A 15,714-nucleotide genomic window follows, 5' to 3' on the forward strand; every position below is an offset into this window, starting at 1 on the left:
GAGTCTTGTTTGACTGTTAGGAAGAAAGTATAGGGGTGGCCACTGGGGCTTCATTATTCCAAACACTCGGTGAGCTGGAGTGACAGAGCAGGCTAACCCTGTTTGTCTATGGATTTTATCATCCTGTTTGTGTTTAGTTTTGAGTGTCTGCTTCTGTCTGTTTAAGGACAAAGCACATTCATGTGTGTTATTTTCATCTGGTTCAAGATCTGTCACCCCATCTGGTTCATCCTGCAATCCACACTCTCCCATTTTTATTAAAGTAATTGTAAGGATGGGAACAAAAGGCATTGCTGAAGAGCATGAGGAAATTATTTCTCCTCATGAAGTACTACATTCTGCAAGGCTGATGAGAATCGATAAGAAAATCACTACCTATTGTGTGATTCTCCCACTACTGGCCTCACACTGATTATGTCATATGTACATTGTTAAGCAGGTCATTTGACCATTGGCACTTGCATTATGTGTCCATGAAACATAATGATTTATTCTTATTTTGTGAACATTTAGAGAGACATCTAAAAGAAAAACTAAACAAGTTCCCTATTACCTGAAACCTCTGTAAGGCCTGATTTCCTGTTCAGGGGCCAGTGATTGGACTTTGACCCAAAATTGCACATGAATCTGACCAATACTAGTGTTGAGGTGATTTAGTGGCCAATCTGGGACAAGCCTTTTTCCATAGTATAATTTATCATTTTTACCCGCTGTTGAAATAGTGTCTGGCCCAGATCTTTCAGACTGAGCCAACAACACAATCAATCTGTCCAGTCTTATCGCCTTGATTAGCATATTTTGCTCATTATGTGAATATTATGTGAATAATTTGTCTTATGTTTTTATATGTGTGTGTGTGAGAGAGAGAGAGAGAGAGTGAGAAAATGTTTCATGCATATACATACACAGGTAGTAAACATTTATTAACATTATGATAAAACAATGATTATTAGTAGAACTACTAATAATTACAATTGTACACTGAGCAGGTGCCTTGAGCAAACACCTGGGAGGTGTAGTTCTTATTTGCAAAACTGAATGGTTTGTTGAAGTGCATCTGAACAGGCATACACCACATGGTCAGATATTTCAAGCCACAATCAGAGGTGGTTTAAGTCCGATTCAAATCCGATGCCTGGTCATGCGACTTGAGTATGAACAGTCAAATCTGATTAATGTGCCATCATGGAGTCATTCTGAAGTGCTTTTAACATCAGTCCGTGACCCCAGACGGTAGGTGCATTTACACTGCCATTTCTGATCCGGATCAAATGCATCTCGACCGGCTTACGGCCTGGCATGCACTGCAGCGGAGTTTGTTTGCAAGTGCATTGGTTTTACTTGTTTGAATAATTCGTAATGAGATCAAACAGCAGTTTATGATATAGCTCTGTGTTCTAAAGGACTAATTCAATATATGCATACAATTAGTTTGGACTTTGGTGCTAGTGCGCATGTGAAGACCCCTGCTGCTGACAGTTGATCCTGATCAAATGGCAGTGTAGACGGGACACCAATGATCCTAATCAAGTGTACCTATGCATTTGATCCGGTTCAGAAATGGCAGTGCGAACGCGCCTATTGATCTCCATTGTTACCATAGATAGGTATAGATGCTCTGAGACCCGATTTAGTCACTGCTGTCTGAACACTCAGTTAGACAATGCATTTGAGAAACATTTGATTTGAGCAGTAAGTACAGATCTAGACCAGCTCTGTTCTCAGTCCAGGTGCTGTCAGTCCTCCCAGCCTCTAGGTGGCTGCAGTGTATCTTTCTAAGAGTCAAGAGTTCATTTACTGTTTTTCTCCACACCCGAATACAGGTAAGACGTGAAACGGATTTTGTGATTCCCGGAGTATTCTCGTTATGTTTATGCTATTTTGTAATGTTAAGTTTCCGTTCCATAAAACCATCGTGTTGCACAATTAGTAACTAAACATGGTCTAACAACAGCGATGTATATTTGTACGTTATTGTAACAACTGATCAGTCGGCGTGCTAATTGACCCACATGGCTGTAAAACGGAATAGAAACGGAGATGGACTGAAAGAATTACGCTCACTACATTGTGCCATGCTTTGAGACTCGGTTTGTGTAGTTATTTGGTTAAGCCCAAGGAAGACGTACTTTATTGTGTTCAATCCAGATCCATTGCCGACGGGGCTCCGGTACGTGTGACGGAGCAGCCGAAGCGAAATTCAAAGCTGTCAGCCAGCAGCAGGAAGCGGGTAAGTTGGAAACCTTAGAGTATTAATTATAACAAATTCCCTGTTATTAAAATGTACATCAAGGGGTTTATAGTACGCGTTTACAAGATTGCAGGATGTGCTTTACAGCTTGTGTCTTTCCATTGAAACAACGAATGCGTTTTAACTTGCGATGTAGGCTATAGCGGGGTGCCTTTTGTGTTGTTGCTTCCAGTCATTTTCGTAGAATATTGTTTTCATTTTTATTTCGTTATACTAAGCGTCCACATAATAAACCTCTCATTATGACTTGTTTTTGTGTTGTTTTATTATACTGCTTTCTCTTAACGTTACTCTAGTTTCAGGGCCTCTTTTCTGCACTTCATTGTTGTTAGTTATTAGAACTAGGATGTAGGACTTGTATTCTGTATTAACGCAATGTTTTACCTATGCACTTCTGTAGTTTTGAAAATAATTTGTATTCTGCCTGATTTGCGCTTTTTTTGTACTTTTGTTTTGCTCTTGTATCCTGTAAGTCGCCCTGCCAATAAATAAGTAATGTTGTTATTAATTAAAGTATGTGTTATTTTCAGGATGGAGAGCTATGAGGTGTTCTGTCGGACCCAGGTGCTTCATGTGAAGATCAGGGCTTTACAACAAACCCACAACAATGAAGCCCTTCAACCCCTCAGCCTCTGTGGCTCATCTTTCATGAAGGTTCCCATCCTTCCACCACTGGTAATACACATTTTCATATTTTTGTCATAGCTTGTAATGTAGTTCAATGTTTTAATTTCATTCTGAACTGAAGATATTTCTGCTTGGGCCTGGAGTAGTTTTGCTTTTCATTGTTGATGATGAGAACTGCTTATACTGGCAAACTAAAAAGAAACGGTTGACCATGTTGACAAGCTGAGTATCGTTCTTGGAGGTATTGGGGAATCCTCACCGTATTCCTGCGGCGTATTCTCAACATAAACACCGCCTCTCTTACATGTTAGCTGACCAAGGAGCGGAAAGCAGAGATGCTGAAATATAAAGACGAAGCCTTGAAGGTTGAAAACAAGAGGCGTAATCTTCCCAGGGAGCTACGGATGTCCCGTGTTCGCGCCCTGCTTGACAGTGTCCAGGTTGTTCATTCTATGAAAACCTTTATTGTGTGTGGTGATGGGTTATCAGTTTCTTTGTTTTGTTATTTATTTTGTTATGCATTGTTTGTATTTGTTGTTTGTTTTCAGCTCAGGAAGGCACCCACCTTGGAGGAATTCATCCAAACTGAAGTTCCTGATTTGTTCAGAGAAAGTACTGAAGGCCAATGCAAAGACATTCAGTTGGAGGATAACACAGATATCCAAATTGACTCTTCACTGCCCTGCACACCCACTGCCAAACCAGACCACCAGGAAAACGTGGATGCAACTGCTGAAGATACTTGCAGTGCTAAATCCTCTGAAGTCTGTCACAGTACTTGCACAATCCAGGGGATGGGTGAAAAAGCAGTGTGCCAAAATCTCCTGAGTGACTTGGTCCAGTCTCCAGAAACCTGCAGCACCTTGGCAAATGACATCCAGGTGTATAAATGTCCAGAGTCTCATCAGAATATGAGTCAAAGGTCTGTGTCGTCAGGGTATCTTACTTATGATAATGTAGATCTCAGTGGTAATGTAAACAGCGGAATGGAGCATTTTCTACTAAGTAAAGATGAGCATGCTGTGCCACAGGATGGATTTTTTCTTCACCCAAGGACCTGTGTGACTTCTAAGATCCCTGATTCAATTGGGGAATTTAAGATTAGTTCGCAAGACCTTCAGGAGGAAAGCACAGCTGGTGCCCAGAATATAGTTTTGAAACCTGCAGAGCTTGAAAATGCCAGAATTGAAAAACCAAGTGACCCTGGGCTTGAAGAGAAGCCTCACCACATTTCACTTCAGAGCATGCTTAAGATGTCCCAGGAGTATCGTAAAAAACAGAAGCAGCTCAGGAGCATGAAAGCAAGGGCCTCTGAGAATTGCAGGCCTGATAGTCTCTCTGACAAAGAAAACGAGGAGTTCTCCTGGCCACTGAGAGACGAGTCCAAGAAAGGGAACAGAATTAAGTTAATTCCCAGGCCACGTTTCTGTAAAAGCCCAGTTCATTCCGTGAACTTCAAATGCCATTCCAGAAAAAAGCAATTCGTAAATATGTCTGTGAGTATTAGTGATAATCCAGACAGCAATAAGAAAATCGATTCAGATGCACCAGAAGCTGATCAAGTGATGAAGAGCAGGAATCACACGCTTACTCAACTGGAGATGAACCTGTCCAGTCTAACGGCCTTCATTTCAGCCGTGGAATCAACCATCACAGAAATATCTGGCGCTTCGACTCCCGACACAAAGAACACACTCACTGTGAAAGATGACAAAGGCTCTTTTGCTCGATGGACTTTGGAGCCGAGCAAAATCCCTGTACGCTGTAAAACAGAATCAACTTTCATAAAGAGAAAAACTGAAACCACGCCTCAGTGCCACTCAGTAAACAGGTCGTGTGATGATGAATCTTCTACAGGACGAGAGTGTTGGGGGCTGCATTCTGGACCTGAGAGGGACCCTCTGAAAAAAGCATTGACACTCAAGAGCGAGAATAATGGGCAGGAGTCACGAGCCAGAAGAAGACTCCTCATGAATGCCCCACTTCTAAACACCCGCAGAGACTCAGGGGTGACCGATCAGCGCTCCACTACCCTAAATGGTAAGATTGCATAGGATGGCTGATCTTCCTTCCAGTAGTATGTGCCACTGTGAACACTTTTTAAAACATCAGCAGTGCACACAACCCTCGCTGGTGCTTTTGTTTTCCCCAGACTATCATATCACACAGTTATGTTTAGTTTTTTTTGCTTATTGTTTCTAGATTGGGATGTGTGCCTGCGGTGAGCATGTTAGGAAGCTGTCACTCTGCTTCGCGGTGCGTTAAGCTGTGTTGCTTGTCTTGTAGCGCGCCTGTCTGTCCTTGGCATACAGCAGCAGGTGAGGCGGGAGCATGCCGGGGGGATTTGTGCTTTGCTCGAGGAGCAGCAGAAAGCACAACAGAACATGATGCAGGTGAGAGGACCTCCTACGATTGTTATGGAACAAAATCTGGAGTCAGTGTCCTTATGGGGGGGGTGGGGCTTTGAAGCAGCTGGGCAATGATGGAGATCGGTGGTTATTAGATGGGCTCTGTTTAATGGCTTATTTTTTTTATTTGAGTTCTTCGGCTAAATGGATTCAAATAGGAACTTCACGTGTTGATTTATTATGCTGTTAGCCCTGTTTGGGGCTAATTTAATAAAGCCCAAAGTGAGGAAAAATGTGTCTAATTTTTCTCTGGTTTTGGTATTTGTCAGATCTTTGTCAAATCTCTTTGTAGAGGGCTCAGGCATTTTTATCATTTAATCCCCAACCTAAGTGAGCCTGTTCAAACACCGAATTCCTCTTCCCCAGGATTTCAAATCCATTTTCCTCCCTTTCATGGCTTTTTTACTCTGATTGTATTTGCAACATTGTGCTTGCACATTTAATTATGTTTTTTAATGTATGCAGCTAACAAGGCAATTAATATAAGTCCTTTTGTAATCAAATGATTTTTAGACTTACCGCTGTGTGCAGAGCAAATGGAACGAGACCCACATTATTTCAAAAAAGTGACATCAAGAATTACTGTATAATTTGTATAATTCATAAGCTTCAGAGTTAAGTGCCTGACTGTCCCCTTGAGCATTATTATTCTCAACTTTTCAGTCATTCATGCTTTATCCATTAAATTCATTTTGCCTCATTAAACATCCTACACATTTTATTTATTTATTTAACTAGAAAATTGCAGCTCAGTGCCAGCAGTTATCATTCCAGTCACCTAACTGCAGCCAAGATCAGGGGGTCACCACTTTCCCGCCAGCCCCCTGGTCTCCTCTCATTGAGCTCACCGTTCCACCTCGCACGGCAGCACAGGTATTCATCTGTTCATTTATTCCCGTTGGCTTCTGTTTTCTTGTGTGTTTTCTTCCCCTGCCCACTATCCTTGGGTGACTTTAACAGCGCCTGTGACCAGAGGGAGGGAGAGAGTGAGAGAAGTTCTGATTATGGTCAGTCTTGATGTAAAGGATCAAAAGCGCATCCTGTCGCTGAAACGAAGGAGACGGGGGTGCGTTAGAGTGCACTGTGATGGTGCTGACCCAGAGCGGAGTCAATGTACCCTCCTCTTTCTGAGATTGATCTCTCCACTGTGTTTCTCTGTTCAGGATGCCCGCCCTTCCCCCCGGCTGTCCATAATTGCAGCCACGGTCAGCGGATACCTGAACAGAAGACTGCTGCGCACAGAACGTGTTATGCAGCTCGTCAGGATTGTCAAGGTGACTGTTGATGACTAAGATGCCAGTACTTTTAAATTTCAGAGAGTCCTTGAAGGATTGCTGATCAATTTAAACCCCATCTCACACAACTGCTGTTTCAGTATATACCCACCGGTCTGATTTGAAAGTCAAAACAGGATGACTGTAGAGGTAGATTCTGATACCTGACGTTATTAATTGTCTGTCAGGGTTGTTTCAGAGTATATAACTGGAGGAAGTTTATTATTATTTTGGCTTCAGTCAAATTAAGTCTCACACAAACTATTCTCTACCTGGATAATGTTCGTTTTCACCCGTGCAAAACAATCCACTGTAAGTACCAGGTTAATGATCAAAAGGCTCTTCTGTACTTGTAAATATTGGAACTACAATAAAATGTGTTCAATTGTGGCCTGAAACATACTGTGGAGTACAGCAAAGGAAATCGTGAAATGCATAAACGTACCGTTCAGTCCCGTTTGGCTGTCCATACACAGCAGTTTTTCTTGAGGTTCAAATTCAAAAAGGAAGATGGTTGAAATTTATTTGACTGCCTTTGTGATTCAAATATAGTTCTGTTACATCATGTATCATAGTTTCTCACCACAGCATTTCTAAAGCTACATATTCGTTTTTTATTTTGCTTTTCATTGTTCAATCCTCAGGACACTCAACAGTTCCTGCTGGCTTTTCAGCCTCAGACTCCTGGACGGGCCGAGTTCACTTGCACACAGGACCGGGCTTTACATAAGCAAGTCCTGCTCCAGGTATATCCTCCTACTAATCTCCTCTCTCTTGACAGTCTGACTGTACAGTACCGTTCAGAAAATTGAAATCTCTTAGAAACAGCTGTCAAATACACAATAAACATACAATCAAACTTAATTATGCAACCAAAGGAGTAAAGCCTATTAGATCACTGAATTATTAAAGAATATATATGTAGATAAGTGTATTTCATCCTAATGTGACTTTTTACCTCCTCCATTGTACTTCCAGCTCCGCTCAGCTCGTTATGAAGTCCACGACATTTTCTTCAACTGTTCCCCGGCAGTAAAAATGCAGTTGATCTCCAGGGATCGGGAATTGGTGAGAGAGAGGAACTTACAACACGTGATCTCCAGGCATCGGGAATTGGCGAGAGAGAAGGACTTAAAATACAAGGTAACAACTTGTCTACATGTGGTTTAATAACCTTTAGTAAAGATTTGCAATGAATTTAAAGTCTATTATATTTTAAATGGATTTGTAGATTTTAAATATGAAATCCTTCCTCAAAACTTGAAGGAAAATTGCTTATTTTGGATATGAACTACATTGATTTTATAGTATTTGGTTCTAGACACTTCATGGGAGGTGGGATAATAAGTAGATATAGGTCATCAATTGGTGTATTTCAGCCTGAGACAATATCCATACAGCACTCCTATTACTTCAGTATAGAAGTGCTTATATTTACTCAGCCTGTTATTGTGTCCACAATTAATAAGGTGTGTTGTAATGCCTTCTCTTTTGGATGCCTAAAGGAAAAATGTTATTCAATTTATTTTTTTACTACATTCACTTGAGCAAAATGCAATTCTTACTGTCCACAAGGTGGTGCAAAGCTGCTTGTTTTGGGGCTTCATCCTGATCGGTTTTAAACTATAATGGCATAGAAGTGTACATTTGTTTTAAATCATATGATTTTCTTCACGTATTGTAAATTTGCGTTATGTAAATTAGTTATGTTTTTATTTCCCCTCTCCCTTGGATATATTGGGACGTTTTTCTTCTTTCCAACACGACTTTTAGGGAAGGTGTGGCAAAGCAAGCAGAGGCAGGAGATCGCCTGCCACAAAAAAGCCTCTGGAGGGGAAGCGAGGTTTGCTGTGAGTACCACCTCAAAACAGATCCTTCAGCATGACTGATACCTTGTAATTACAACAGAGAGACCATTTGTTTAAGCCCACATTCAAAAAATATGGTACAGTTTATCAATGTAGTAAACAGCGAGCTATTATTAAACCACCTCTGGTAGGATGTGGTGTAGGAGCTTTTATTAGTATGTGACATTGGCTTAAGGGGTGACCCAGTCTTTTAAGGAGCTGTGAGATCTATAAACTTATTTTTCAATCACAATTCATAATTATATTCTGAATCTAAACCTTGCCTCGCCTCAGCTCTCCTCTTATAATTATGTAACCTTTCCACAGACCACAGCTGAGAATCTTTCATCTAGGGAGTTCCCCAGGCTCTAGCATCCAAATTCAACGCAAATTAGTTGGAGTAATTCCAGATTCAAGAGAAACATATGTGCTGCAAAGGGGAGACAAATTACAGACATGTGGAAACACAAAGAGTTTTTTTCCGCTGTATTGAAAGCCTTTTAAATTGGATGCCCGAATATTCGCTTCCGATTACGGTACCATGGAAACGCAGCTTTAATCTGGAAATGAACAGCGCCTGCTCGGTCGTACTCTGAAGCATCTACTGTTTGTGTACTGACAGACGCTTTCGATATCAAACTGAACTGAGCTAATCAGGTTTTCTCCTGGGATCCCCCGAGACTCTTAAACAACTTGTCTGCAGACTGCCGCGAGCTTCATGTTTTGTTGCTTTTTTGTTGTTGTTGTTGTTTTTTCTTTTGCAGTCGATCAATCGCAAAGATTCTCTCTTCTGTTCCATGTGTGTTCGTCAGGATTCAGAAAGGAGCTGCGGAGAGCCCGAGAGTGCTTGGGAATATTCAGCCTGGGACACGATCGCGTAAACATCCCTGCAAAGAGCAAAGGGCCCCCACTAAACTCTGATAACACACATGACCCCTGAGAGAGAATCTGAGACGCCTACACTGACCGCCAAAGACCAGCAAGACAATCATTCGGTGGATCTCGGATGCTGCTTGTCCACACACAGTGTCTTAAATTGGTGTATTTATTTAATGTATTATTAGTATTAAATATTTCTAATTTACCACTGTTTAATTTGTCTCATTCTTAGGATTCCCTTGAGAGCCCTTAATATAACGGGTTTATCAAACACCTGAGGGTTAATATGACATGATACTAGCTAAACTCTAATCAGACTTCGTATTATGCTAAGAAATGGGTAAAATAACAAGCATAGGTGGGGTGTTTGTATAGGTGGCACTAGAGGGCGCTGTTGTGGGAAGGCTATGTTCATGCACCCGGTCATGTCTTGTCTGCGCTTGTTGGTTTAAATGCCCGTCCTGGTTGTTTGGATACATCAGCACAACAGGAAGAATGGAGCCGGCGCAGCGGCCCGGTGTGTCCGCTCGGACGGAGAGGAAAGCGCAAGAGAGGGCGAAGATACTGCAGCAGGAGAACAAGAGGAACACGCTGAAGCTCGTAAGGAGGACTGCTGTTAATTCCGCCATAACAGGGTTTAATGTGATTTAACCCCGAGTACACAGGCGCTGCATAAGCTGTTCTGCGTTTTCAAAAGTTACACTCTCCGGCTTAATGGCTATTGCTTGGTTTTAAATGCCACTTGCTGTCTGTGCAGATGCAGTCTTAATCAGTACATGCATATTGTTTTCTTTTATACAAAACAGTGGACGTATCAAATCCGATATCTGTATACCGCCGATCAGATCATGCATTTCAATAAAAAGTGGGCATTTGCTAACTTCTTGTTTTAGTCACAGTACGTTTTCTGCAAACCGTAGTTTTGGGATTTTCATTGGAGAAGTGCATAAGGATTTGTATCATCCTTTTCAACTCTGTTACTTAGGACTTCTTAGTGGACATTTTAAATGTCTGTATTAAAAAGTTATGTGAGTGGGGAAAGTACGTGTGTCAGCTGTACTCAACAAATATATAAACGCATAATGGAAAGTGTGGGTCCCATGTTTCATGAGCTGAAATGAAAAATCATTGACATTTTCTATTGGCACAAAAAGCTTGTCAAAAATGTTGTGCACAGGTTAGTTTACATCCCTGTTGGTGAGCATTTCTCCTTTGGCATGGTGTGGCATATCAAGAAGCTGATTAAACAGCATGATCATTATACAGGTGCACCTTGTGCTGGGGACAATAAAAGGTCACTGTAAAATGTGCAGTTTTGTCTCACAACACATTGCCACAGATGTGTGAGGTTTTGAAGGTCTGTGCCATGGTTACTGCACGAATGTCTACCAGAGCTGTCACCAGAGAATCGAAGGTTCATTTCTCTACCATCAACGTTGTCTTGGAGAATTTCGCAGGACCTCCAACCGGCCTCACAAGCGCAGACCACGTGTAATCACGCCAGCTTCTTCAACATCTGAGACCAGCCACCTGGACACTGGGTTTGCACAACTGAACAATTTCGGCACAAACTGTCAGAAACCAACTTGGGGAATCTCATCTGTGGCTCATCGTCCTCACCAGGGTCTTGACCTGACTGCAGCTCTGGTGGACATTCCTACAGTCAGCATGCCAACTGCACGCTCCCTCAAATCTACAATTCCATAGATTAGGGTCTAATGCATGTATTTAAGTTGACTAATTGCCTTATATGAACTGTTACTCAGTAAAATCTTTGAAATTGTTGCATCGTGTGTTTATGTATTTTTTCAGTATTCTTTCTGGGATAACTCATATGCAAGCCCAAGCTTATTTTTTTGGTTGTTCCTGCAGGTGTCCAGGATCTTGAAAAAATCTGAGTGTGAGCGGACGGAAGAGGAGCTGTCTGTGCTACAGAGGTATGAAGAGACCGTACAGGAGCTCACACTGCGTCAAATCAGGAGGGACAACCTGAAGAGAAAGCAAGAAGAGGTAGGAATCTGCAGCTCAGGTCAAGGGATCAACGCATTTAAAACGTTGGCATCAGATAAGGCATAATTTAAAGCAGTTTGTTGATAGTAAAACCACCCACAAGTATACTACTCATTCATAAAAATAAAAATAAAAATAAACATTTGAATATCCTTTTGTTCTCATGATTAATGTACATTTGTAAAAATCAATGCTAAAAGTTATTTCATTGAATATGCTATGGAGACGGTGGGAGTTGCATGTAAATATTTATTTTTTACTTTTATTAATCTCATTGTCTTAAATTAAGGAATGGAAGATGATTAGGTTTTGGAAGGTACATTGAAAGTAAAGCGCTTAAAATGTCTTAGGAACCGAAAAGTGGTCCTGTGTGTTTGATTTGTAATCCATTGTTGTGTTTTAGGTTGTCGACAGTCCAGATGAGCTGCTGAAGAAAGTGAAAGAGCTGTCGGCCGCTGTTCGAGAAGCCAACTACCTGGTGGTGTACACTGGAGCTGGGATTAGCACGGTACTGTACTCTTGCCCTTTCGGATTGTGCCTGTGTGAAAAGAAACCACACTTCTGGTTTACATAGCAGAAGATCTCTCATAATTTGAATCCCATCTCCTGATTTCAAGAAATCAAATTAGCTTTGACCAGCGAATTAAGTGAGCGGTAATTTGATTTGTTTTCCGAATAGGGAGCCATCTAACATTACTTGGCTTTAACAAGGCATTAACCTGCCTGTGAAACTGGGGAACACAACGCTGCTGTTTTCAGTGTTGACGTGCATAAGAAAAATGACATATTTTATATCAGATCTGTGATACCAGGTTTAACTCTAATGACAGATTTATTTTACAGATCTGAATATGTAAAATATACTTGCAAAGGTGCACAGTGATTGGAGGTTGTCCTGTTTGATTGGAGCCTGGAAAGGCTAAACTAATTCCAGAAATGAAGATCTGCAGTGGTTGTCTCTTGAATGACTTAATTTTTCTTCCTGATCTAAGGCAGGCAGCTTCCATCCCAGACTACAGAGGCCCGAATGGAGTGTGGACACTGCTGCAGAAAGGCAGACCAGTAAGGTGAGGTATTACTATTATCTAAATACTAGAGTGTGTCCAAGAAACGTGTGCAGTGTATAATGCAATGGGAGTCACTGAATGTAATCCTTACATCACCTTTCTTTTTTTGGGGTGTTTTTATTGTTTTTCAGTGCTTCAGACCTCAGTGAAGCTGAACCCACGCTCACTCACATGTGCATTAGGAAACTGTATGAAGAGAAACTGGTAAGAGGGGAGGTTGATCAGCCGTGATTGGCATGAGAGGGCAGGGGGGTGTGGGCCTGTGGAGCCCGTGTCTGAAGAGTCACTTTGTGTTTGTGTGTGAAGGTGCAGCATGTGGTGTCTCAGAACTGTGACGGGCTCCATCTGCGCAGCGGTCTGCCTCGAGAGGCGCTCTCTGAGCTACACGGGAACATGTTCATTGAGGTGAGCGGTCCCCTAGAGGCATTCCTCATTAGTGCCGCTCTCGGGGTCTAATGCTTTATGATGTTTGAAACTCGGAGCCGGGGTAGAAGAATCTCGACTCTTGATTTGGTTTGGGGATCTAAGCACTTCCATGTTTAAGTTGGCGCTTTGTAACCCTCCACTACGCATCATACGTCATATTCCCAAAAAGCACTAGTGTTCCTGGACAGCATGTTAGGCTCTCTCTAGTTGCTGAAAACTGAGTGTTTGCCTGTGCATTATGGGAAGCTGGCTATAGTATAAATTACCTCCCATAAGTCCAAACCCGCTGGGGATTCTGATACATCCCAATTCGGATTACAGTAAACGCAGCCCACTGTGATTAGAACAGAACGTTTTTGCGAAGGTCACTGAATCCTGTGTCGTGTGCTGCAGGTGTGCACCGCCTGTTCCCCCCCCAGGGAGTTTATCCGGCTGTTTGACGTGACGGAGCGCACCTCTCTGCACAGACACGGCACAGGACGCAGCTGCCCCCACTGCGGCGCCGAGCTCAGGGACACCATCGTCCACTTTGGGGAGCGCGGTACACTGGAACAACCACTCAACTGGAAAGGGGCGGCTGAGGCGGCTGGGAAGGCAGACCTCATCCTCTGCCTGGGCTCCAGCTTGAAGGTATGGCAACCTGCCCCCTCTCTCTGTCTCTCTGTCTCTCTGTCTCTGTCTCTTTGTCTCTCTGTCTCTCTCCTTGCTCACAGCTGCAGGGCTGGAATCTGCAAATCATCAGTCATTATCTCTAGGAAACTCCAGGATTTCCTCTAATTTCACCACCTACTTAGTATATTTAGAAGTAATTTGTTCTTTGGGGGTATATTCCTGCTTCTTAATGTAATCCGTAAAAAAAAAAAGGATACAGGGGATGACTGTTTAGGGTCGAAACTTGTTCATTTATTTGTAACCTCCTATCAGAATCTTCATTGTAAGATATCTAAGCCGTCTGTGGTATTTTTCTTGGTCTTTTCCTCAAATCAGGTCCTTAAGAAATATGCCTGTCTGTGGTGTATGAACAGAGCTCCCAACAAAAGACCTAAGCTCATTATTGTAAATTTACAGGTAATGTATTTACTTTATTAGAAGCAGCATTTAAAAACTAAATCTGTACCATTTACTGACATTTAGGCAGCCAGTTCCTTCTGAAGTGTCTACTGTTTTTTTTGTTTTGCAGTGGACACCAAAAGATGACCTTGCTGCCCTCAAAATCCATGGGAAATGTGATGATGTCATTGGTCTTTTGATGAAGGAACTGGACCTCCAAACTCAAGAATATGACAAGTTAGTACCATTCTTCTTCTGTAGAACATGTTCTAGAGTGTCACACCTGTCACTGGACTTCATGAATAGTGCATGTTAATTTCTGCTTCATAATTACAGAGTACATTAAAAAAACTAAACCTCATGTCTATGTGAGCTACACAAACCAAACTTAAGCTATTTCTGGACATGAAAGGTTCACTTTGCTTACTCACATGTCACACTCAGAACTCTGGCAAAATATAAGTAAATCATTTGAGCTATACCAAACGTTTTAGTTCAGATATGATCTTAAGTTTCTTCTGGTTACAGATTGGAGGACCCTATTTTCAGCCTCGCCACTGCCCTGAGGCCAGAGGAGGAGGATAGTCACAGTCGTAAACTGATAGTGCCTCCTGCTGGCCAGGAGGATTGCTCACAGGGGTCCACAGTGGAGCCTGGGGGGATGTCTGTCCAGGGAGGCTGGTATGGCCGTGGCTGTGCCAAGGGCAGGAAGAAGAAGAAGCCATCAACTTGAAAAGTACAGGATGAAACCGCAGAAACGTATTCACAAGTTTTGCAGATGGTAATTGTTGAAATCTGTAATGGGAGAACTTCAATTTTTCCCCTTTCACAAAGTCTACAACTGACAGAGTCTCCAAACCACCCAGTGGCACAGATAGAAGATTTTGGATTCTATTTGTGCAATTTTGAATATGCACCTTACTTTGTCCTCAGGAATTTTTGTCGCAGTTAAATACTTTTAAGTTGAGAGGCACAACTGTTGTACTGACAACAGGGCATTGGACACAAGCCTTGGAATAATCCTTTTATTTGAATCTTGATCTGTTTCTAAAATGAGAAACGTATCTTTCGTATTACGAAGTTCTCATTGTGTTAGTACCTGTGCATGTTTACATATAAACTTAAATTTAAAAATGGGTACTAATGAGAAACAAATTAAGTTCTTTAATTTAAGGGGGTTGAGTTGCAACATGCTCTGTTGCTTAACACATGGGTTCAGCCACAAGTTGTTGTTTGATGTCGAAATTGAGAAAGTTAAAAGAGCCCTTAGATTAACAACTTTTTTTTTCAATTAATATTTAAATTACCACTGCCACTGTTTACAAAACAATACCTTCTGAAGCATTGAAGGCAACTCAGGGGCAAAGTTCTTACAAATGGGCATTTTTGTGCACTTGTGATGCTATAGCCATGATACATACAAACCTTCCTTCTTACTGATGACAGTTCAACTTTGCAGCTGTGTTTTACTTATGTGTATTCAGTTTGGGGTTTTTGTATACTTTTTTTTCTCTCCCCCATGTATTAATATATTGGTATTTTGACACTTGTCTCAGGACTTGTGACTGCAATAGTATTTTTGAGAGTGCCACAATGTCTTATAACCTTTCTTTACTGGTTCCTTTATCTGGACTATTCAAAGCTGTTTACAATACAACTTACAGTGCTTCAGCAGTTCAGAAATGCTTTTTAGTGTTCAGCAAAACTTCATTATATTATTTCTTGAACTACTGCTTGGACTGGATGTAATAAAATTACATTTTACAATTTTTTTCTGTCACTGTCTTTGTTTGCATTTCTTAAAAAGTCATAAAAAGATGCTTTCAATTTTCAGTGTCAGTAATGATATGCAATTATGATTGATTTTAGCTATTA

The 15,714-nt window shown here is 41.5% G+C and overlaps 2 protein-coding genes across 3 annotated transcripts; both read left to right on the forward strand.

Annotated features, from left to right (window-relative positions):
- The first annotated feature begins 1,839 nt into the window (after positions 1-1,839).
- cp110 (centriolar coiled-coil protein 110) lies at positions 1,840-9,491 on the forward strand. The gene is made up of 11 exons (XM_066704574.1): positions 1,840-2,230; positions 2,782-2,926; positions 3,190-3,318; positions 3,427-4,918; positions 5,165-5,271; positions 6,025-6,159; positions 6,450-6,560; positions 7,205-7,306; positions 7,539-7,703; positions 8,334-8,410; positions 9,220-9,491. Exons 2-11 carry the CDS (start codon positions 2,783-2,785, stop codon positions 9,326-9,328), a joined length of 2,571 nt encoding a protein of 856 aa, XP_066560671.1. The 5' UTR covers positions 1,840-2,230; position 2,782; the 3' UTR covers positions 9,329-9,491.
- A 106-nt stretch (positions 9,492-9,597) lies between these two features.
- sirt7 (sirtuin 7) lies at positions 9,598-15,610 on the forward strand. Of its 2 annotated transcripts, XM_066704575.1 has the most exons (10): positions 9,598-9,886; positions 11,159-11,296; positions 11,700-11,804; positions 12,293-12,363; positions 12,495-12,567; positions 12,670-12,768; positions 13,183-13,419; positions 13,777-13,857; positions 13,970-14,076; positions 14,368-15,610. In XM_066704575.1, exons 1-10 carry the CDS (start codon positions 9,782-9,784, stop codon positions 14,570-14,572), a joined length of 1,221 nt encoding a protein of 406 aa, XP_066560672.1. In that variant the 5' UTR covers positions 9,598-9,781; the 3' UTR covers positions 14,573-15,610. The 2 variants fall into 2 exon arrangements, with proteins under 2 accessions (XP_066560672.1, XP_066560673.1); XM_066704576.1 differs by lacking the exon at positions 13,777-13,857.
- Positions 15,611-15,714: the final 104 nt, after the last annotated feature.

Source organism: Amia ocellicauda, chromosome 5, assembly GCF_036373705.1.
Source record: "Amia ocellicauda isolate fAmiCal2 chromosome 5, fAmiCal2.hap1, whole genome shotgun sequence".
Lineage (NCBI taxonomy): Eukaryota > Metazoa > Chordata > Actinopteri > Amiiformes > Amiidae > Amia > Amia ocellicauda.